The sequence below is a fragment of the Micromys minutus genome (assembly GCF_963924665.1).
Source record: "Micromys minutus genome assembly, chromosome: 2".
Lineage (NCBI taxonomy): Eukaryota > Metazoa > Chordata > Mammalia > Rodentia > Muridae > Micromys > Micromys minutus.
Window position 1 is genome coordinate 32,446,429 of NC_137971.1, and position 15,861 is coordinate 32,462,289.

General features: G+C 46.1%; 1 protein-coding gene across 2 annotated transcripts in view; it reads right to left on the reverse strand.

Annotated features, from left to right (window-relative positions):
* VLDLR (very low density lipoprotein receptor) overlaps nt 1-15,274 on the reverse strand; it is a 35,963-nt gene extending 20,689 nt beyond the window's left edge. The window contains exons 1-3 of one of the 2 annotated variants that reach the window (XM_080912418.1): nt 15,254-15,274; nt 14,505-14,658; nt 2,676-2,795 (exon numbers count right to left, since the gene is read on the reverse strand). In XM_080912418.1, the coding sequence (XP_080768544.1) occupies nt 2,676-2,795; nt 14,505-14,586 (202 nt within the window). In that variant the 5' untranslated portion in view covers nt 14,587-14,658; nt 15,254-15,274. Of the gene's footprint in view, nt 1-2,675; nt 2,796-14,504; nt 15,199-15,253 lie in introns of those variants that run through there. The other variant, XM_080912419.1, reaches the window with a different exon arrangement.
* Between the last annotated feature and the right edge of the window lie 587 nt (nt 15,275-15,861).

Genomic DNA, 15,861 nt, shown 5'->3' on the forward strand with positions numbered 1-15,861 from the left:
GGTTTATTCATATCCCTGAATACAGCTAAGGAACCATGCGAAGCCATGCCAACTCATACATTCACCCATTTTTAAAATCACCACAATACAATGTTAACATGGCAAATATTGTACAAGGCCTGTGCTCTCCTGGGCTCGTATGGGAACAGAGGCCGGGCTATAGGATCTGGATGCTATAACTCAACCTGTGATAAGCTCTTTAAGTTGAAAAAGAGAGAATAGGGTAATGGCCATGAAGAAAGCAGATGCTTTTGCAAGTAGAAAATGACATGAAGTGTTAGAGAAAAGATAAATAAGAATGGATTCCATGGATTTTATCTTTCTCAATTCTGAGCTTTGCTCAATTGTGAGCAAAGCAAAGCTATTCAAATTGACACTGACATGCAGATAGCGTTCCATGGGGAGAGGAAATCTACCAGACACGTATCCTAGGAACCCACAGATGCAAGGGGCATAGGAAATCCACAATCTTTGATCATAGTAGTTGTCAAGTGCAAAAATGAGCCCTCCCAAAACTGCAACTACATATCGATCAAAGGTTAGATGGGGAGGTTGGACAGAGGCTGCAGAAGTTTCAAGTCAATGTGTAGATTTTTCCTTTCAGAGAAACATTTAAGGTTGCTTTGGGCGATGCTCACATCTTACCCCTTTGCCTCCTGGGAGTCAGCAATAAATCTGCCAGTGAATATGTTTAATTTATCCCACCTCAAGAGATCTCGATTCATTACACCTTCCACCACCCAAGAGCTTCTACCACATGGCTGATAGAGAGTATTTATGCAGAAAGGACTTAAGAAAGTGCAGTCACTGCTCCCATGATGACCCAGGTGTCTCTGGTGGGGTAGATGGTAAAGCCTCCTATAATGGAAAGTTTAAAAATAGGCATAAGATATCCTTTGCCTGATAAGTGCTTTTTTGGTAGCCTTGCACCTTACACCCATAAAACAGCTGAAAGTCCTCTTAGTGAGCTATGAGTTGAGAGAACTATAGTCTTTAGACGACCTAGAGGTAGCAGGGAACTCAATGTCCTGTGGGGAGCAGACTGGAGTCTTTACATTAGAAGCACACAACGGAAAGTGATAGAACAAGAGAACTATTCTTGGTTCTAAGGCTGAGGATAAGTTATTACAGAACGGACAGACGTTCAGAGCTGGCACTGGCGCAGAAACACCTGGGGTATTGCTGCCGTGATATTTCAAGATCTCTTGAGGCGGGATAAATTAAACACATCAATCTGCAGATTTCTTGCTGGCTCCCAGGAGGTAAACAGGGAAGGTGTGAGCATCATCAAAAGCAGCCTTAAATGTGTGTCTGAAATGGAAGAAACTACATATTTACTTAAAATTTCTGAAGCCTCCTTCTAACCTTTGACCCGTGCATGGTAGCAATTTTTAGAAGGGCTCATTTTTGTATTTGACAACTACTATGATCAATTTGAGTATGGATATAATGTCTGAGACATTTTAATGCTGATAAACAAAGAAGCTCCAAAGGCCTAATCAACAAGGCAGTCAATAAAATCCGACATGGCCTTTAGTTTTCTTCTGTTCCCCGTGTGCTGGGGTAAACATGCACCTCCACACCCAGCATTGTCTTTCCAAAGGCAAATGACAATGGTCACACTGATCTTTCCTCTCAACATTCCCCTGAGATTTTACAACACAGAAGGTAGTGAAAAAGGAAACTTCAGCAAAAAAAAAAAAAAAAAAAAAAAAAAATCCTAGGCCCATGTGATGTTGACATATACTTCTTAGCTATTCTTTGTGATATGAGGGTGTGAGGTCAACACATGCAGGCATTTCTTGCAATGATCTTTTGATAGGTTCTGATCAATGGTATGCTGTTATATTTATAATTGTTTGGGAAGGGAATCTTTTCTGCCCTGCCTAATGGTTTTGTAGAAGCAAGTATTGCAAACAGAGAAATAGACAGACTCCTCTTCTCACCTTTGATGCCTGTTGTTGTCATGTTCCTTTATAGCCACTAGTTAGCCTCTGAAATGTTAGATAGCTTCCTATCTTCTTGGTTCAAAAGCCATTTGTGAATTTAAAGATATATTTATTTTATTTATGCACAATGTGCATTTCTGGATAACGGTATGATGCTTGTATGTGTTCACACACATTCTCAGCGGCTGTCCATGGATGCCCAATATGGGTGTCAAACCTCCTAAAACTGGAGTTACAGGAGGTTACGAGCTGTCCAATCTGGGTGGTAGCAATTGAACTCGAGTCCTCTGAAAAAGCTGTATACAATTTTAACCACTAAGAGAACCCTCTACCCATCCCCTCATTTGTGTGTTTATAAAGTTACTTTATGCAGTCTTCTGCCTGCTTCTGTGTCTGGTTGTCTTTCCTTTCTCAGCTTTCCACAGCACACTTGTCTGAGGTTAGATAAATCACATCTCATCATTTGAAGGAAAAAAAATCCCACTTGGTAGTCAACATTCCATAGTCAAGTTGATTACCTCATGTCAAATATTCAATTATATTCCTCTAGACAAGTCTAGATTTACTTGACTCTGATTCAAAGCAATACTTTTGTGTGAGTTTTACTTACAGAATCTCAATATATTTGCAAAAGCTAAAAGAACATGTGCACGATTCAATCAAGTGCGAAAGTTCAATGTAGAAATGAAACTTGGTGGTGAACAAGAAGCCAAAGTTTTCACTTACCGCAGTTCTTCTCATCGCTGCCGTCAGCACAGTCTTCATCTCCATCACATTTCCAGAGCAGAGTGATGCACCTGCCATTCGTGCACTGAAATTGGGAGTCATCGCATTTGGCTTTCTTCCCTAGGAGGAGGGAGGAACATTGGCTAATGCACACATAGAAGGTAAATTAGAGATACAAGTTCCCTAAAGCCGATGGACAGGGACAGCTGCAGACTCACTGAGCTGTAACATTCTAGGGGCCAGCCTCGGATGTGTCTGGGGACAGTGGACAACACTTGCAGATTCCTTTCCTAGTCAACAAACTAAAACTGAACATTAAAGTTCCAGTTTTTCTCCCAGTGAGCCACAGTTGTGATACCAGGTTCCGACTTGTAAAATACAAACAGAAAAAAAATATGTAGCTTCTAAGAAATCTAGACGCATGCTGGCCATTGACATTTTTGGCTAATATGTCAACATGTACCTCATCTCCAGTGGTGATCATAGCATTGCAACTGAGCAACAGAATTCCAGTATCTAGAGAACACCCAGATGAAGAACTAGCAAAAGAAAACCTCAGAAGAAAAGAAACCACCTTTGAGAAAATCCAAAGGATCAGGAGATTACAGACTTCAAGTTGATTGAGAATGTATCAGCAAACATGGACACCTAACACCTAATCGTGCTTCCAGACAGAATGGTAAGTTCACAGAGAACTGTCTGGTTGAAAAGAAGATATAGAGCACCATGGGCATAAGAGACCTCCCATCGCCTCCTCCAGGAGAGAGTGGAGAAGGCCTTAGTGTTGTAGAGAACAGCTTCCTGCACATAGGGGGAGACACTAACTGTAGGCTGAGGAGCTGATGTATGACCTTGTGTTAGTTCTCAGGAAAAGTTTGAAACACCAAAAGAGAAATACAGAAAAACTTTATATAGAATGAGCATATAAAGAAAATGTTTTTGCACAGCTGTGCACCATGTGTTTTAATCTGTTATTAGAGTTTATTTTATTTTCTTAAGGATGGCTAGGTGGGTAAAGGCACTTGCTTTCCAAGTCTGGTCATGTGGGGTCAAGCTCTGGAGCTTAGGGTGGAATGAAATGACTCCTAAAATTTGTCTGCCAACCTTCACACTGATGCTGTGCCCCCTGAATAACCATTTTTTAAAAATATTTAAAAGGATAAAAGAATATTCATTATTGAAAACAGAACTAGTTTCATAAACTTTTCAAGATCAAAGGCCCACTAAGTATACAGTGTTTCTGAAGTGACAGCGATGTCCTAGGTCTTGGATTTTCCTTTTTATTCACTCCCAGGCTCACCCAGAGCAATCTCCAGCCCTTCCAAGTCCATCTGTGCTCAGCATCCTGTGCAGAGGTAGCATTTTAACCTTGTGAAGATAGATTTGTATGTACCATTTTCGTGTTTAGATATAGTTGGATATACACATACCTGCCATTGTGTTATGGCTGTCTACAAAATTTAGTGCAAGTACCATGCTGTATACAAGCAGCCTAGAATTAATAGCCCAGGTGTGAAGTCAAACCGTTGGGTTTTTAATGAGAATGGCTTCCATAGGCTCATACACTTCAATGTAGGGTCCCCAGTTGGAACTGTGGGAATGATGAGGAAGTTTCAAAAGCCCAAACTAAGCACCGCCCCCCCACGCTTGCCCCCCCCCTTTTCAGATTCTGTTCCAGTGTCATACTTGCCTGCCTGTTGCTATGCTCCCCACCATGATGGTCATGGACTAACCCTCTGAAACTGTAAGCAAGCCCCCAGTGAGGTACTTCCTCTTACACATTGCCTTATTCATGGTGTCTCATCATAGCAATAGGACAGAACTAAGATAACCACTGTTGTGTGTTTAAGCAAAGTCTTTGAGTTGCAGAGCTTGGGACTTTTCTCTATCATTACGTGATGCACGGCTATCTCTCTACAAGAACAGGGAATTCATTTTCCTTCCCTTTAGTTTTTGCTTCCAGGACCAGAGGTGAGATGGCTCAGCAGGAAATGGCATGTGCTAGCAAGATTGAGAAATAAGTTCTATTCCTACAGGGTTGGAGAGAATTGATTCTTGTAAGTTGCCCTCAGAGCTCCCACCTATGTATGTATGTATATATATACACATAAATACATACATGAGTAAATAAATGTAATTTCAGTCCTTTTATGTCTAAAAAACTTGGACATGGTGGCTGGAATAGTGATCTTGGGCCAATGGAATCAGACCAAGATTAGGTCAGAGACACAAGCGGCCATCACATGGCCTCTAGTTTGCATAAGTGTGTGTGTGACCACCAACATGCAGACCATCCTAATCCTTTCATAACGTTTCCTGGCCACAGCCATAGCTTTACTCAGGAGTGACTCTGCTATCACCAGCAAAGAGCAAACAATGTGTGAGCCTGGCAAGCAGAAACAATGGACTGATAATGGTTGGGTGTCTTAGAAACTGAGGACTCTTGGGAAACACGTTTACAAGCCAGCTCCAAAACCAAGTCAAAGGCATCCAGAAAGCATGGTTAGGAAGCAATGGGGTGCCACATCTAGCTCAGGGACGAGAGAAAAGAAGAGAAAGCTAGAGCCACAGTGCTTTCAGCTCATTATGGACATGTCCTTTAGAGAGGTGTGAACGAAGATTTTCACGGCGGTACTCCATGGCCAGGACAGTGAATGTTCAGGTAGTTTAATCATTAACACTTCTATCCTTCTGCAAGGCCAGATAGCATTGCAGTAAAAGGTGCAGCTCTTGTCCCTCAAAGGTCTCTCTTAAACACACTGCATAGACTTACAAAACCCAGCATGTGTCCCAGGGTGCATGCAGATTTGCTGGGGGAGGGTGGTTCCAAGCATAAAGCCTTCAGATTTCCTGCCACCTCTCTGCATTTGCAGCTGGGGCATGCTGGCATAGAAACAGAGAGGGCAGAGGCAAGCACAGACTGGAACACTTGTGTGAAAAGCACAATGCTCTAGCTGGTCTCCCTAATGTCAACTACACCCTGCTGTCAGAATTCTGCACATTGTGGCTAATTCCCAAAGAGATTAAAATTCAGCCCAAGACAAGATTAACACCAGGGTGTGGCTACCTTCCCGTACTATATGTATATTGCTGTTTAAAACTATATGGACCTTTCTGCTCTTAAATGTTTAGCAAGATAGAACTTGGCAACTGAGCACTATAACTTGATGATATTTCCTACCACCATTTCATAATGTTTATTCATCCTAAAAATATTTTATCAAATTAAAAAAAAAAACAATACCAGGGAGTTACAAAGGGAATCAACAGGCGAGCACCAGTTGTTTGTTTGAAAACCAAGAAACCCAAGTGTGAGGTACCTGGCAGTCTCCTCCTCTCACCTGCCCTCCTGCCTCCTTCCTCCTTCTGGGGCCCTTGGCTATAGCTCTATAACCTTAAAGCTTATTCAGGAATGGCAGGAATCTGCTCAGAGGACTTTATTAGAAGAAAAGGAATTTACACTCAGAATATAGAATGAAACAAACTTATAAACTTATTAAAACTACTCCCTGCAGTTAGGATACGGTAAAGGTGAAGAGCCACATTCAAGGCTTTTGTTCTGAAGAGCCAAATTCACTTCATTCAGAATAAGCCAAAAACATTAACATTGAGATCTGCGTAGTGATCATGATAACTGTGCCATCAGACTTCAAGAGAGTCTTGGAAAAAATGTTAACCATGCCATCAGACTTCAAGAGAGACTTGGAAAAAAATGATAACCATGCCATCAGACTTCATGAGAGACTTGGAAAAAAATGATAACCATGCCATCAGACTTCATGAGAGACTTGGGGGAATTTTTTTTTTTTTTTTTTTTTTTTTTGCCTCAGAATTAGGTTTGTGGGAGAGAACTTCCTCAAAAATGAGGCTTGTGTGATGGATTTTGTAGACCCTAAAGTTGTCTTGGAGCTAGAAGGCCAGTGTATAGCACGATAAAGCTAATATACAGTTCCTGGTCGTTCTGGACTCTGGATTTAGTTGTAATACACAAGTGATCAACCGTAATAGGTTATGTTAAAATCCCTGGAGGTTTGGCTCAAAACAGGGTTATAACAGACATAAGAATTTTCATCTGCTCATTCCAACATCCTAAAGGGCTCTACTGTCTAGCTTGCTTTTTCTTACATGTGTCTATGTCACGAAGGCTTACCAGAAAGTTTTATGTTACCATGACACACGTGACACCCCATTAGCAAAGAGGAAGAATGTACATAAGGAGGACAGGGGTTACCCAAACACTGCCACTTGTCTAAAAGATGATGGAGAAAAGAATGATGGGGAGCCAGCCAGGATAAAAAGCCCTCTAAAGAGAATCAAAGACTCTGGGCTTTATGGTCACACATGCCTCTCAGAGGTCCAGTTCCCTGTTGCACTTTAGGAGGTTGCTGCTAAGTAGGAAGAACTCCTTGCTTCCAGTTAGTTCTCTGTGTTCATGCACAGCAGGGAGAGCTCAGACACTAAATTGAACACAGAGACCCCAGCCACCCTCCTGGGACACTAGAGATTTTCTCCGCAGGTTCCAAAAAGATTCTACCTTTCTATTTGGATGCTCCGCTGGGACCACCACTATGCGGAGGTCCAGAATTGAAAGCGCCACATGAATTAAGAAGCTTTTGGTTCTCAAAGCTTTGGGGATTATAGGATTGTAGACCTGTAGTCTATTTTCACCCATGAACGTTAAATCTCAAGTTCACTTTTACAGGACACAGAGGGGACAGACTGGCATGAAATCGTCCACCGCCAGGTTTCTTTTCATTGTTAAACCAAGCTGAAGCCACGGAACACCATAAATAACCTTGGGAGTAGAAATGCTAGGGATTCCTACACCTGTCTTGTTCTGAAAGGTGGGTAGCTGGAAGTAAAATACAGTTTTCAGCTGGTTCCTTAAAGCTGCTGTGCTCTCAGGAAATAGCTTGGGGTTAAAGGAATGGGGGTGGGGTGGGCTAGAGTGGAGAGGAATGGAGCCTGGAGCTCTACTTCCATTGCAAATGAGAAAGACTCTCTTGGTATTCATTTAGGAATATGAAAAGGCTCCTCCTCTTCCATGAAGAGATCAAACTCTCTAAGTCTCTTTCTAGCTCTAATATTGAACAGGAACACTTTTGAGCTCAGAGATTCGGGTTTGCTGGTGTCTACCCACTCATGTGGCTATTAGGTAGATTAGTGATAGCTACATCCCCCCAAATGCTTCTGTTGTCACTTGTATAGGTGGCTCCAGGCTTCAGAAGGTATCTATGTCTCAGGAGGTTTGCTCACCTAAACACTTCACACACACTCACTCACTTCCACCCCGCAATCAGCGGTCCATGAACCTCAGGTGTAGGGGCTTGAGCGCACAGGGAAGTCAAGCTTGCCACTGTCTAATTGGTTCTGCAAGGGTTAACATGGAAAACCAGCATATTAAAGCAATAAAGCACTGCATGGGCCTTACAGTGAATAGCCTAGCTGGCTTTCAAGATGGGCCACAGATTTTCCCGTAGGCTTTGAGTAACATTGGCAGGAGTCCCCTTGCTTGAATGCCTGGAATATTGAGTATTCCAGACATCAGAGTATTAGGCTCAGCAAGAACCTGAGTCTGTAGGGGTAGAGAGTTGACAAGCTCTGCCAGGACCAGCATTCACTTGACTGGCTGACGCGGAAGGAAGGGTGCTAGCATCTACTGGTCTTTCTTCAGTCCTTTCCTTTGGCACTTCTAGGGCCACCAAGGGCATTTATTTTTAGTCTACTTTATCTCTACTGCTTGCTAATTTAATGCCAATCCTTCTATTCATAGGTGAAAACTCCTTTTAGGACAAGCAGACTTCTGAGTCAGCAAAAAAAAAAAAAAAAAAGTTTTCCTACAGGAATGAGAGGCTATCAGCAGCAAATTCTACAGCAAGGTTCCCAGGAAGAGGCCCTGAGATACAGAGTAAATAAATTTTACAGTTCAGTTGTCCCAAGTTATTTTGTTCTGTTCCATTTACACCTGATGGGACTGTCTTAGAATCCTAGATACAGCCAAATGCTTTTTATTGTTGGCCAGTTGCTGCTCTAAGGCTTCTCTTGTCTTCTATCCTTAGTTTGAAGTGTCCCTTTCCCCTTCTCCCTCTTCATAGTTTTGGAAAACAAAAATATGATGGCTTGCCCAGGATTACTCTGGGCTGACCTAAGATCTGAACTCAGTTTCTTTGTGCTACCTACCAAGCAGGTAAAGGACAGTTACCAACTCAGGACTGCATAATTCTTGAATATTTCATTTGCTTAGAATTTGCCTAGTACGGCCTGCTTAAATCTATCAAGGAAGCGGTTTTTCTTCTCAGGAAGGAAACTGTACAGGATAGCTTTTTAGTTGAGATAGGGCCTGTTTTTCTATTCCCATTGTAGCCTTTTAAATAAAGAATTCCCCCTGTAGCTTTTCCTAGGACTAAGTCTCTTGATTTTCTTGATTAGTGTACATTGACCAATTCATTGTAAAGGCTCTGTACCTCATCTGCCTGGGGATGGAGAACAGCCCAAGGGGCATCAGCATGAAGATCAAGAAGTTACGAAGGCAACATATCATTGCAGAGACTTTGTTTCCAAGGTTGTATGTGAAATTCAATACTGAATATACTGTTAATCCCCCATAAGCCCTCATGTCTGTCACTGGGTGGAGATAGGAGATAAATAAAACTTTTATAACAGACATGTTGATGACAACCCCAGTACAGGGTTTGAGCACATGATAGGAGAAACATTCATCTGGATGGCTTACCAGACATGCAATGTAAAGCAGCTTGATCCCAAACCCACCTTCTTCTCTTCTGAGTCCTATATTCAGTTGACACTCAGTCTAGTTCACTGGCCCAGAGGGAGCTGGGATTCTTCTCCCCTGTCCTTGGGCCATCAAATCTTGGCCATGGCTAACCCCTCATTTCTCACTTGATCTAAATTTAAGTCGCCCTTCCCTTTGCCTCCAGGCTGTGGCATTCTCTATCCAAATTAAGAGAGTGAGTTAAGCCACGTTGAATATCCAGAAGGGCCAAGGATAGAATCATTTCCTGGCTCCCCACTGACTCCAGAATTGAGTCTCAGTTCCCTACCAGCTTCTCCTGACTTCTTCCTCTCAGTCATCACCCGCCATCTGCCCTGGCTACAGCAGCTGAGCTAACAGCTCTAAAGGGCTTTCCTTGTCTCCCCTGTTTTCAACCACTCTCACTGATACTTTGGTTCCATTTGTCCATATGATTCCATCCTGTTCCCCACCAGAGGCAGGGTTCGGATACACTTTTTCATGAAGGCCCTCTGTGCCCCTGTGGGTCTTTAAATTCTTTCCCCAGAACCAAGGGAGATCTGGCTCATTTCCCAAAAGTTTTCATGCCTTTCCCAAAGCCAGTGCACTGAGGATTTATCACCCAGCATCCAAAGATTTGCTCAGTCCTAGTCAATGGCCATGAATGCATTAGTTGGGTTAATGAATTAACCTGCCAAGTTGTTCTGCATTATAGACTTTTGTCAAAATATTTTCTCAGCTTTTCTAAACTTGAAACGAAGTGTGACCTGCTCAATGAAGTTTTGCCTGGTAGAATCATTTGAAGGATAAAGTTATAAAGGTACCTGCTTTCTGTGCCCATGAGAGTACTTTCATCCTATCCATGTGGCAAGTTATTAAAAAAAAAAAAAAAAAAAAAAAAAAAAAAAAAAAGACATGCTGCACACATGACTGCCCTAATTAGCGAGTCAGCCACATTTCTACATGAGAGAGAATCTAAAGCACATGGAAGATCTGGGCAGGCTAGGAGGTTGGTGTGTCAGACCAGAGTCTTACCTTTGATATGCTATTGTTTTGGGGGAACACTGGTCATAACCACTACTGTTTCAATACTCAACTTTGTGGGACCATGTAGTAGAGATTAAAATCCCTTCTGGCTTTGGCATATTGAAGTCTAAGTCTCTGGTCATTTCAGGGAAACATTCTGAGCTATGCTCAAAGCAGCATGTGGGAGCTCCCAGGACATCTTCAGCTGATGTCTGTGTCTGATTAAGAAGCACCACCTTCGCCCACTCCACTTACAGCTTCTATGCTCACCTCTTTTTGGATCTCGAATTTCCTGGTTTGACTTCCCACATAAAAATGGCACCCAGAGGCCAGCTTTCTGGCTGGCCTGAAATCAAGTGATCCTGAACAGATGTATCAAGGAGACTGGCTTCAATTTATAACATGCCTGGTAACCAACCTTCTTGCCAGTTAATAATGTAGATCTTGAGAAAGCATTCTTAGAAAAACTCAAGCCCAGAGGCAGGTATAGAGACTAGGACAGTATACACTAACAGTCTCTACAGGAAGTGTGGTTATAATATATGAACTCTCAAATGTCAATCACCACTTCCTTGCAAACTGAGCATCCCCACTCTCTCACCTCCATGGCAAAACTGTTTTGGGGCACCCAAAGACTACTGGTCAATTGCCAACCCAGATGCCCCAAGTTGATGGCATAACTGGCCATTCTGGTGAGTACCTAACCCTTCCAAGTTGTAGCTCCTTGCCTTAAATGTACTTCTTAAGCGCTGGCTCAGGCATCCCCTCACCACTCCCCATGGCACATCAATACCACACAAAGCTGAGTGGAGCATCTCGACTACAGAAAGCTGGTGAAAGGTCCCTGCACAAAAACTGAAACACTTCTGGAAGATCTCTATGCTTATTCTCCCGCTAAAGAGTGGTTTCTTTCTTCCATTGTTCTAATACAGAGCCTAAAAGTGACTAACAGGCCCAAATCATCCAGCGTTCTTTCTCTACCTTAAACTCTTAAAAAAAAAGTTTAAGGGGCTTTCTCACATAGCTATACCACAGTTAGCATGTCTAACTAGCTTGAATTAACCACGTTTACAGCACATGTTACATGCGATTGCAAACCAACCCTGAAGCTCAGCACAGAGATTCAGATTCATATAGGACACATATTGAGCCAGTCTTCGCTTACAAAATCAGGCAATATCTGGGTTATAGTATGCCTTGGAGGCCTCAGAAAAAAGCCCTCAGATTATCCCTTCCTCAGCTAGGAGGGGAAACAGCCTTAGAGTCTTCCTTTTTAATAAGTACATTTTACTCATAACCTCCAAAGGAGGGCTTCTGTTTTCCTTGAAAGCCATCTGCTGGCTGTGGTCTGGGGGAAATCATCCTGGGTGATCATCTCTTGAGATCATCTCAAGTGAGATGACCCTATCACCTGTCATGTGAAGGAAAGATGACTTAGCTTTCTGAATCTCCCTTGTAAGCCAGGTCTATATGTGAGAGGCTTATTTCAGGCCCACTTTGGCTCTGTGGTGGCTTAATAATGTCTTGTAGGCTAACACTGGCCAGTGGCTTTCCAAAGCAAGGTCAAATTAAGTCAGTCAGGACCAGGACCAGAGGCAGAGGCTGACATGGGAACAAGCTCATCTCCATCTTATATCCACTGAGAGCCTCTTAATGTGCTGTCGGAGACTAGAAAATATTTACTATACATTTCCTCTTCTGTTAATGTCCCTTGTTAGCCTCATTTCGGTTGTTTGCAGAAACTCTGTGCACACATGCCTGCCCTGTGTCAGATAGTTTGGAGCAACCTCTGTGTGTGTGTGTGTGTGTGTGTGTGTGTGTGTGTGTGTTGATGTGTTTTTTTCCGGGGGGGGGGGGCAGAGGGAAGGGTTGGACCAAAAGAGTAAGCATAGAAGATCAGGGACAGAAACATCAGTCTGAATGTTTTGAGACTTTGAACTTAGGACACGACTTTCTGGGTTCACTTATGGTTACTACCTGCTTCAACCAGCTCCAAGTTTGCTGCAGCTCAGAAAGAACTGCTTCTCCCACTCTGACTATTTAGGTTCGTGCCTGCTTCTCTCTTCTACTTTTGCAGCACCACCATATTCCACTTGCAGTGAAGGAGGAACAAAGGTTATCTCCACTTTCCTGATCCCGGCTGAATGACTTCCGATGTTTGACTAGCTCTTTGCAGCAGGCTGGGCGCTTCCTACCATGCCATAGAAAACAGCATCTGATGGAAAGTTAGCACTTAAAAAAATTCCAAGACTAGAAAAGGTTCTGCAGCTAAAGTGACTCCTTTCTCCCACCTCCCTGGATCACAGTCAACAATGGATTTTATACATTCGTGTATTGAAATATTACAAAATATATAACGCGAGTCAAGTCACTCTTCTGAGAGATGGTTTAATAAGTTAATATTACTCATCCATTAATGATTAATGTCAGCGTCTGAAATGTTCGGTTAAGCAGGGCTTCTCTGGGCGCATAGGCTTGTCACACGTAGGATTCTAGCCGTCACTATACATGGGCCCCTTTCAGAGTGCAGGTGGAGAAAACTCCAGAGGGAGCGACCCTCAGAGCCCGGCAGATCTTAAAGGTAACCCAGCTGGGGCAGCTCAATTAACTCCGCGAAGACACGTGACCAAGCTAAACGCAATCCAGCTACCAGCCAATCGCACGGGTTAGAAAAGCCCTGCCCAGCTTCTCACGCTCCGGACAGCGGAACCAAAGGCCCAGGGGCGCTGGGGGACTTAAACAGCCCAGCGTAGCTCGACAGACTGCTTGACCACACACTTGAAAGTTCGCTTTCACTCCAGGACACACGTGACCTCACGCAAGCCGGCCTTCTAAGCAACCCAGCGACGGGAGATGGGGATTGTGGACTATTTAGATCTGGGACAGCATTCTGCCTAGAGCTGGTTGACAGGCAAGCACTTTGGTGTCACCTCTTAAGACCTCTAAAGATCTCTTCAGTGGCCCGCCAAAGAGCAGACCGGACCTTGTTAGGAAGGCGTTTTATTACCTGCTCTGGAAAGTTGTGTGACCCAAGATGAGGTGCTGAAAGCACGGGTCTCCAAAGCCAGTGGGCCCACTCCCGGGGACTCGACTGGAGTCACCCCCGCCCTCCCCAAGCTATAGTCACACTTCAGTTTTAGCACCACACCTTCCGATCTTATTGTGTGTGTGTGTGTGGGGGGGGGGACGGCTAATTACAGTCACTACACTGGGACTCAGTTTCTCTGGGGGAAGGAAAGTGTTACCCAGAGCGAGGCTCAGCAAAGTAACCTGATTAAGTCTTGATCCCACTCCCCTCCCCCGTTCAGTTATCTCAGAGACCCCAGAGGTTTTGAAACCCTGCAGTAGCTGCAGAATCCCCGGGGAAGGGAGAAAGAAAAGCACTCGGAGGACAGTCCAGTTGAAAGCCACACTTGGAGGCTGAGAGACGACCCGGCGCCTGGGGAGTCGCAGTCCCGGGCGCAGGCTGCGCACTTGACATGGCTCGGCCTCCAGGCTGCCGCCCACCGAACGTGCGCCTGCTCACGGCGGCGAGAGCACTACAGGCTCGGCCGGCACCTGGCGCCCGGTGACCTCGGAGACGCCCACCCTCACCCACCGCGCGCTCTCAACCCTGCTTAAGTCGGAGGGGCGCACCCGGGTTTCCAGGCCCCAAGCTCTGCCACGGTCCTAACAGCCCGCCTGGCAGAGGAGGCAGAACCATTGTTCAGTGGCTCCAAAGCCCACATCTCCTAGCCCTTGTCAATGGGGGTTGAAAACCATGTAAAACAGAGGCTCTGGAAAGAAGGGGGACACAGAAGGGTAACAACAAGTTCAAGGGACGCTTTAGGACACCCTAAACCCCACAGTCCCCCGGGCCCAGCTCCCAGTAGCCTCGGCGCTGACAGCTCAGAGACGCCACCCGGGTGGGGAGGGGAGGCAGGAGAGGAGCGTGGAGAGGCGTCTGCTAGGAGGGGATGGGCAAGAGGAACCCCGGGGTCCCCCAAAACGCAGCGATCGCGGAAGCCCCAGCTTGTTTCGGGCCGAGTGTGGAGGGGCGCGTCCCCACTCACCGCTTGCAGTGGCGCCGCTGTCCCGGGGCGCCCAGCACAGCGCGAGCAGCAGCCACAGCGCCCAGCGCGCGGACGTGCCCATGCTGCCCGCCCGGATGGTGCCTCCGTCGCGCCGTCGTTGTCGCCGTTCGCTCCGCACAACAAGTTACCAGCCCTTCGGAGAGGAGGAAGGAGGTGGGGGCGGGGAGGGAGGAGGTGAGGAGGAGGGGGAAGGAGTGAGGAGCCGGGAGCACGGAGAGCACGCAAGGAGCGGACACCCCTTCTCTGCAACTTGCACGCTCTACTCCTCGCCAGCCACCCACCCAGCCACCCACCCGGTCACCTCCCCCGCCGCGTCCGCGGTGTGCGCGCGGACCCTGCGGGCAGAAAATAATGCAGGCGTTGCAGAGAAGGGGAGGGATAGGGGGAGGGAACGGCGCGGGAGGAGGGGGCGGGGAGCCCGTTCGCCGCCGGGGACAGCTCGAGTGAGCGGTCTGGGGGCACCCACTCGGGCGGCGGCAGGAGCGCGGCCGAGCGGCGCGGGGACCCCAGCGGGGGAGCTCAGCCCTGCAGCTCCGACACGCACTGCTCTCCCACGCGCCGTGAGGAGGTTGCGGGGGCAAGTGGCAATGTGCGTGCGTGAGTGGCTGGGGCTGGGGCTGTCGCCGCCGCCATCCGGACGGCTCCAGGGGCTCAACTGCTCTGAGCGTCGGCCCCGGGCTCACGGGGGACCCGGGGCGGCCGCTGGTTGGCTCGTGCACCGTCCTCACCTCCAATCCCGGGTGCCTGTCCTAATTTCCTGATCCAGGGAACCTGCGACCGCAGCAGCTGTGCGCTCCCTAGCTCCCTACAGTCGCTACTGTACCCTCCTGGCGCCTTGGCTAAGAGCGCTGATGCAACTATTGCTGCTGTTGCCACCGCCTCCAGGCTTGATGGGGTTGGCAGTTGAGGGGTCTGGGGGCAGCCAGGAACCCTCTCCCCCACCTCTCCTGAGCCCCTAGGAAGGGCTGATGTTGTGAGGTCGGTAGCTTGCATCTTCAGGGGGGACTCCTCTTTCCAACCTGAAAGTGATGAAGAGGAGGGGTGCGAATGCTCCGGTGTTCTGCTGTGGGGTTCGGAGTCCCATCTCAATGGCAAGCTGAGATGCCATTTTGTTAAGAATTAGATGTGGCTTTAAGTAAGAGTGTGTGAAAGAGAGAGAGAAAGAACAAGAGCGCTCCCGCGGTTGTGGCTTGTCATCTGTAATAGAACAAGACTAAAATAACCCAGTCTGGGATGGGGAGGAGGGAAATTGCTAGCGCATCTCTGCATTTTCTCATCAACGATTATAGTTAATTGCTAATTGCACAAAATGATAGTTTGAGGGCCTGTAATTAAA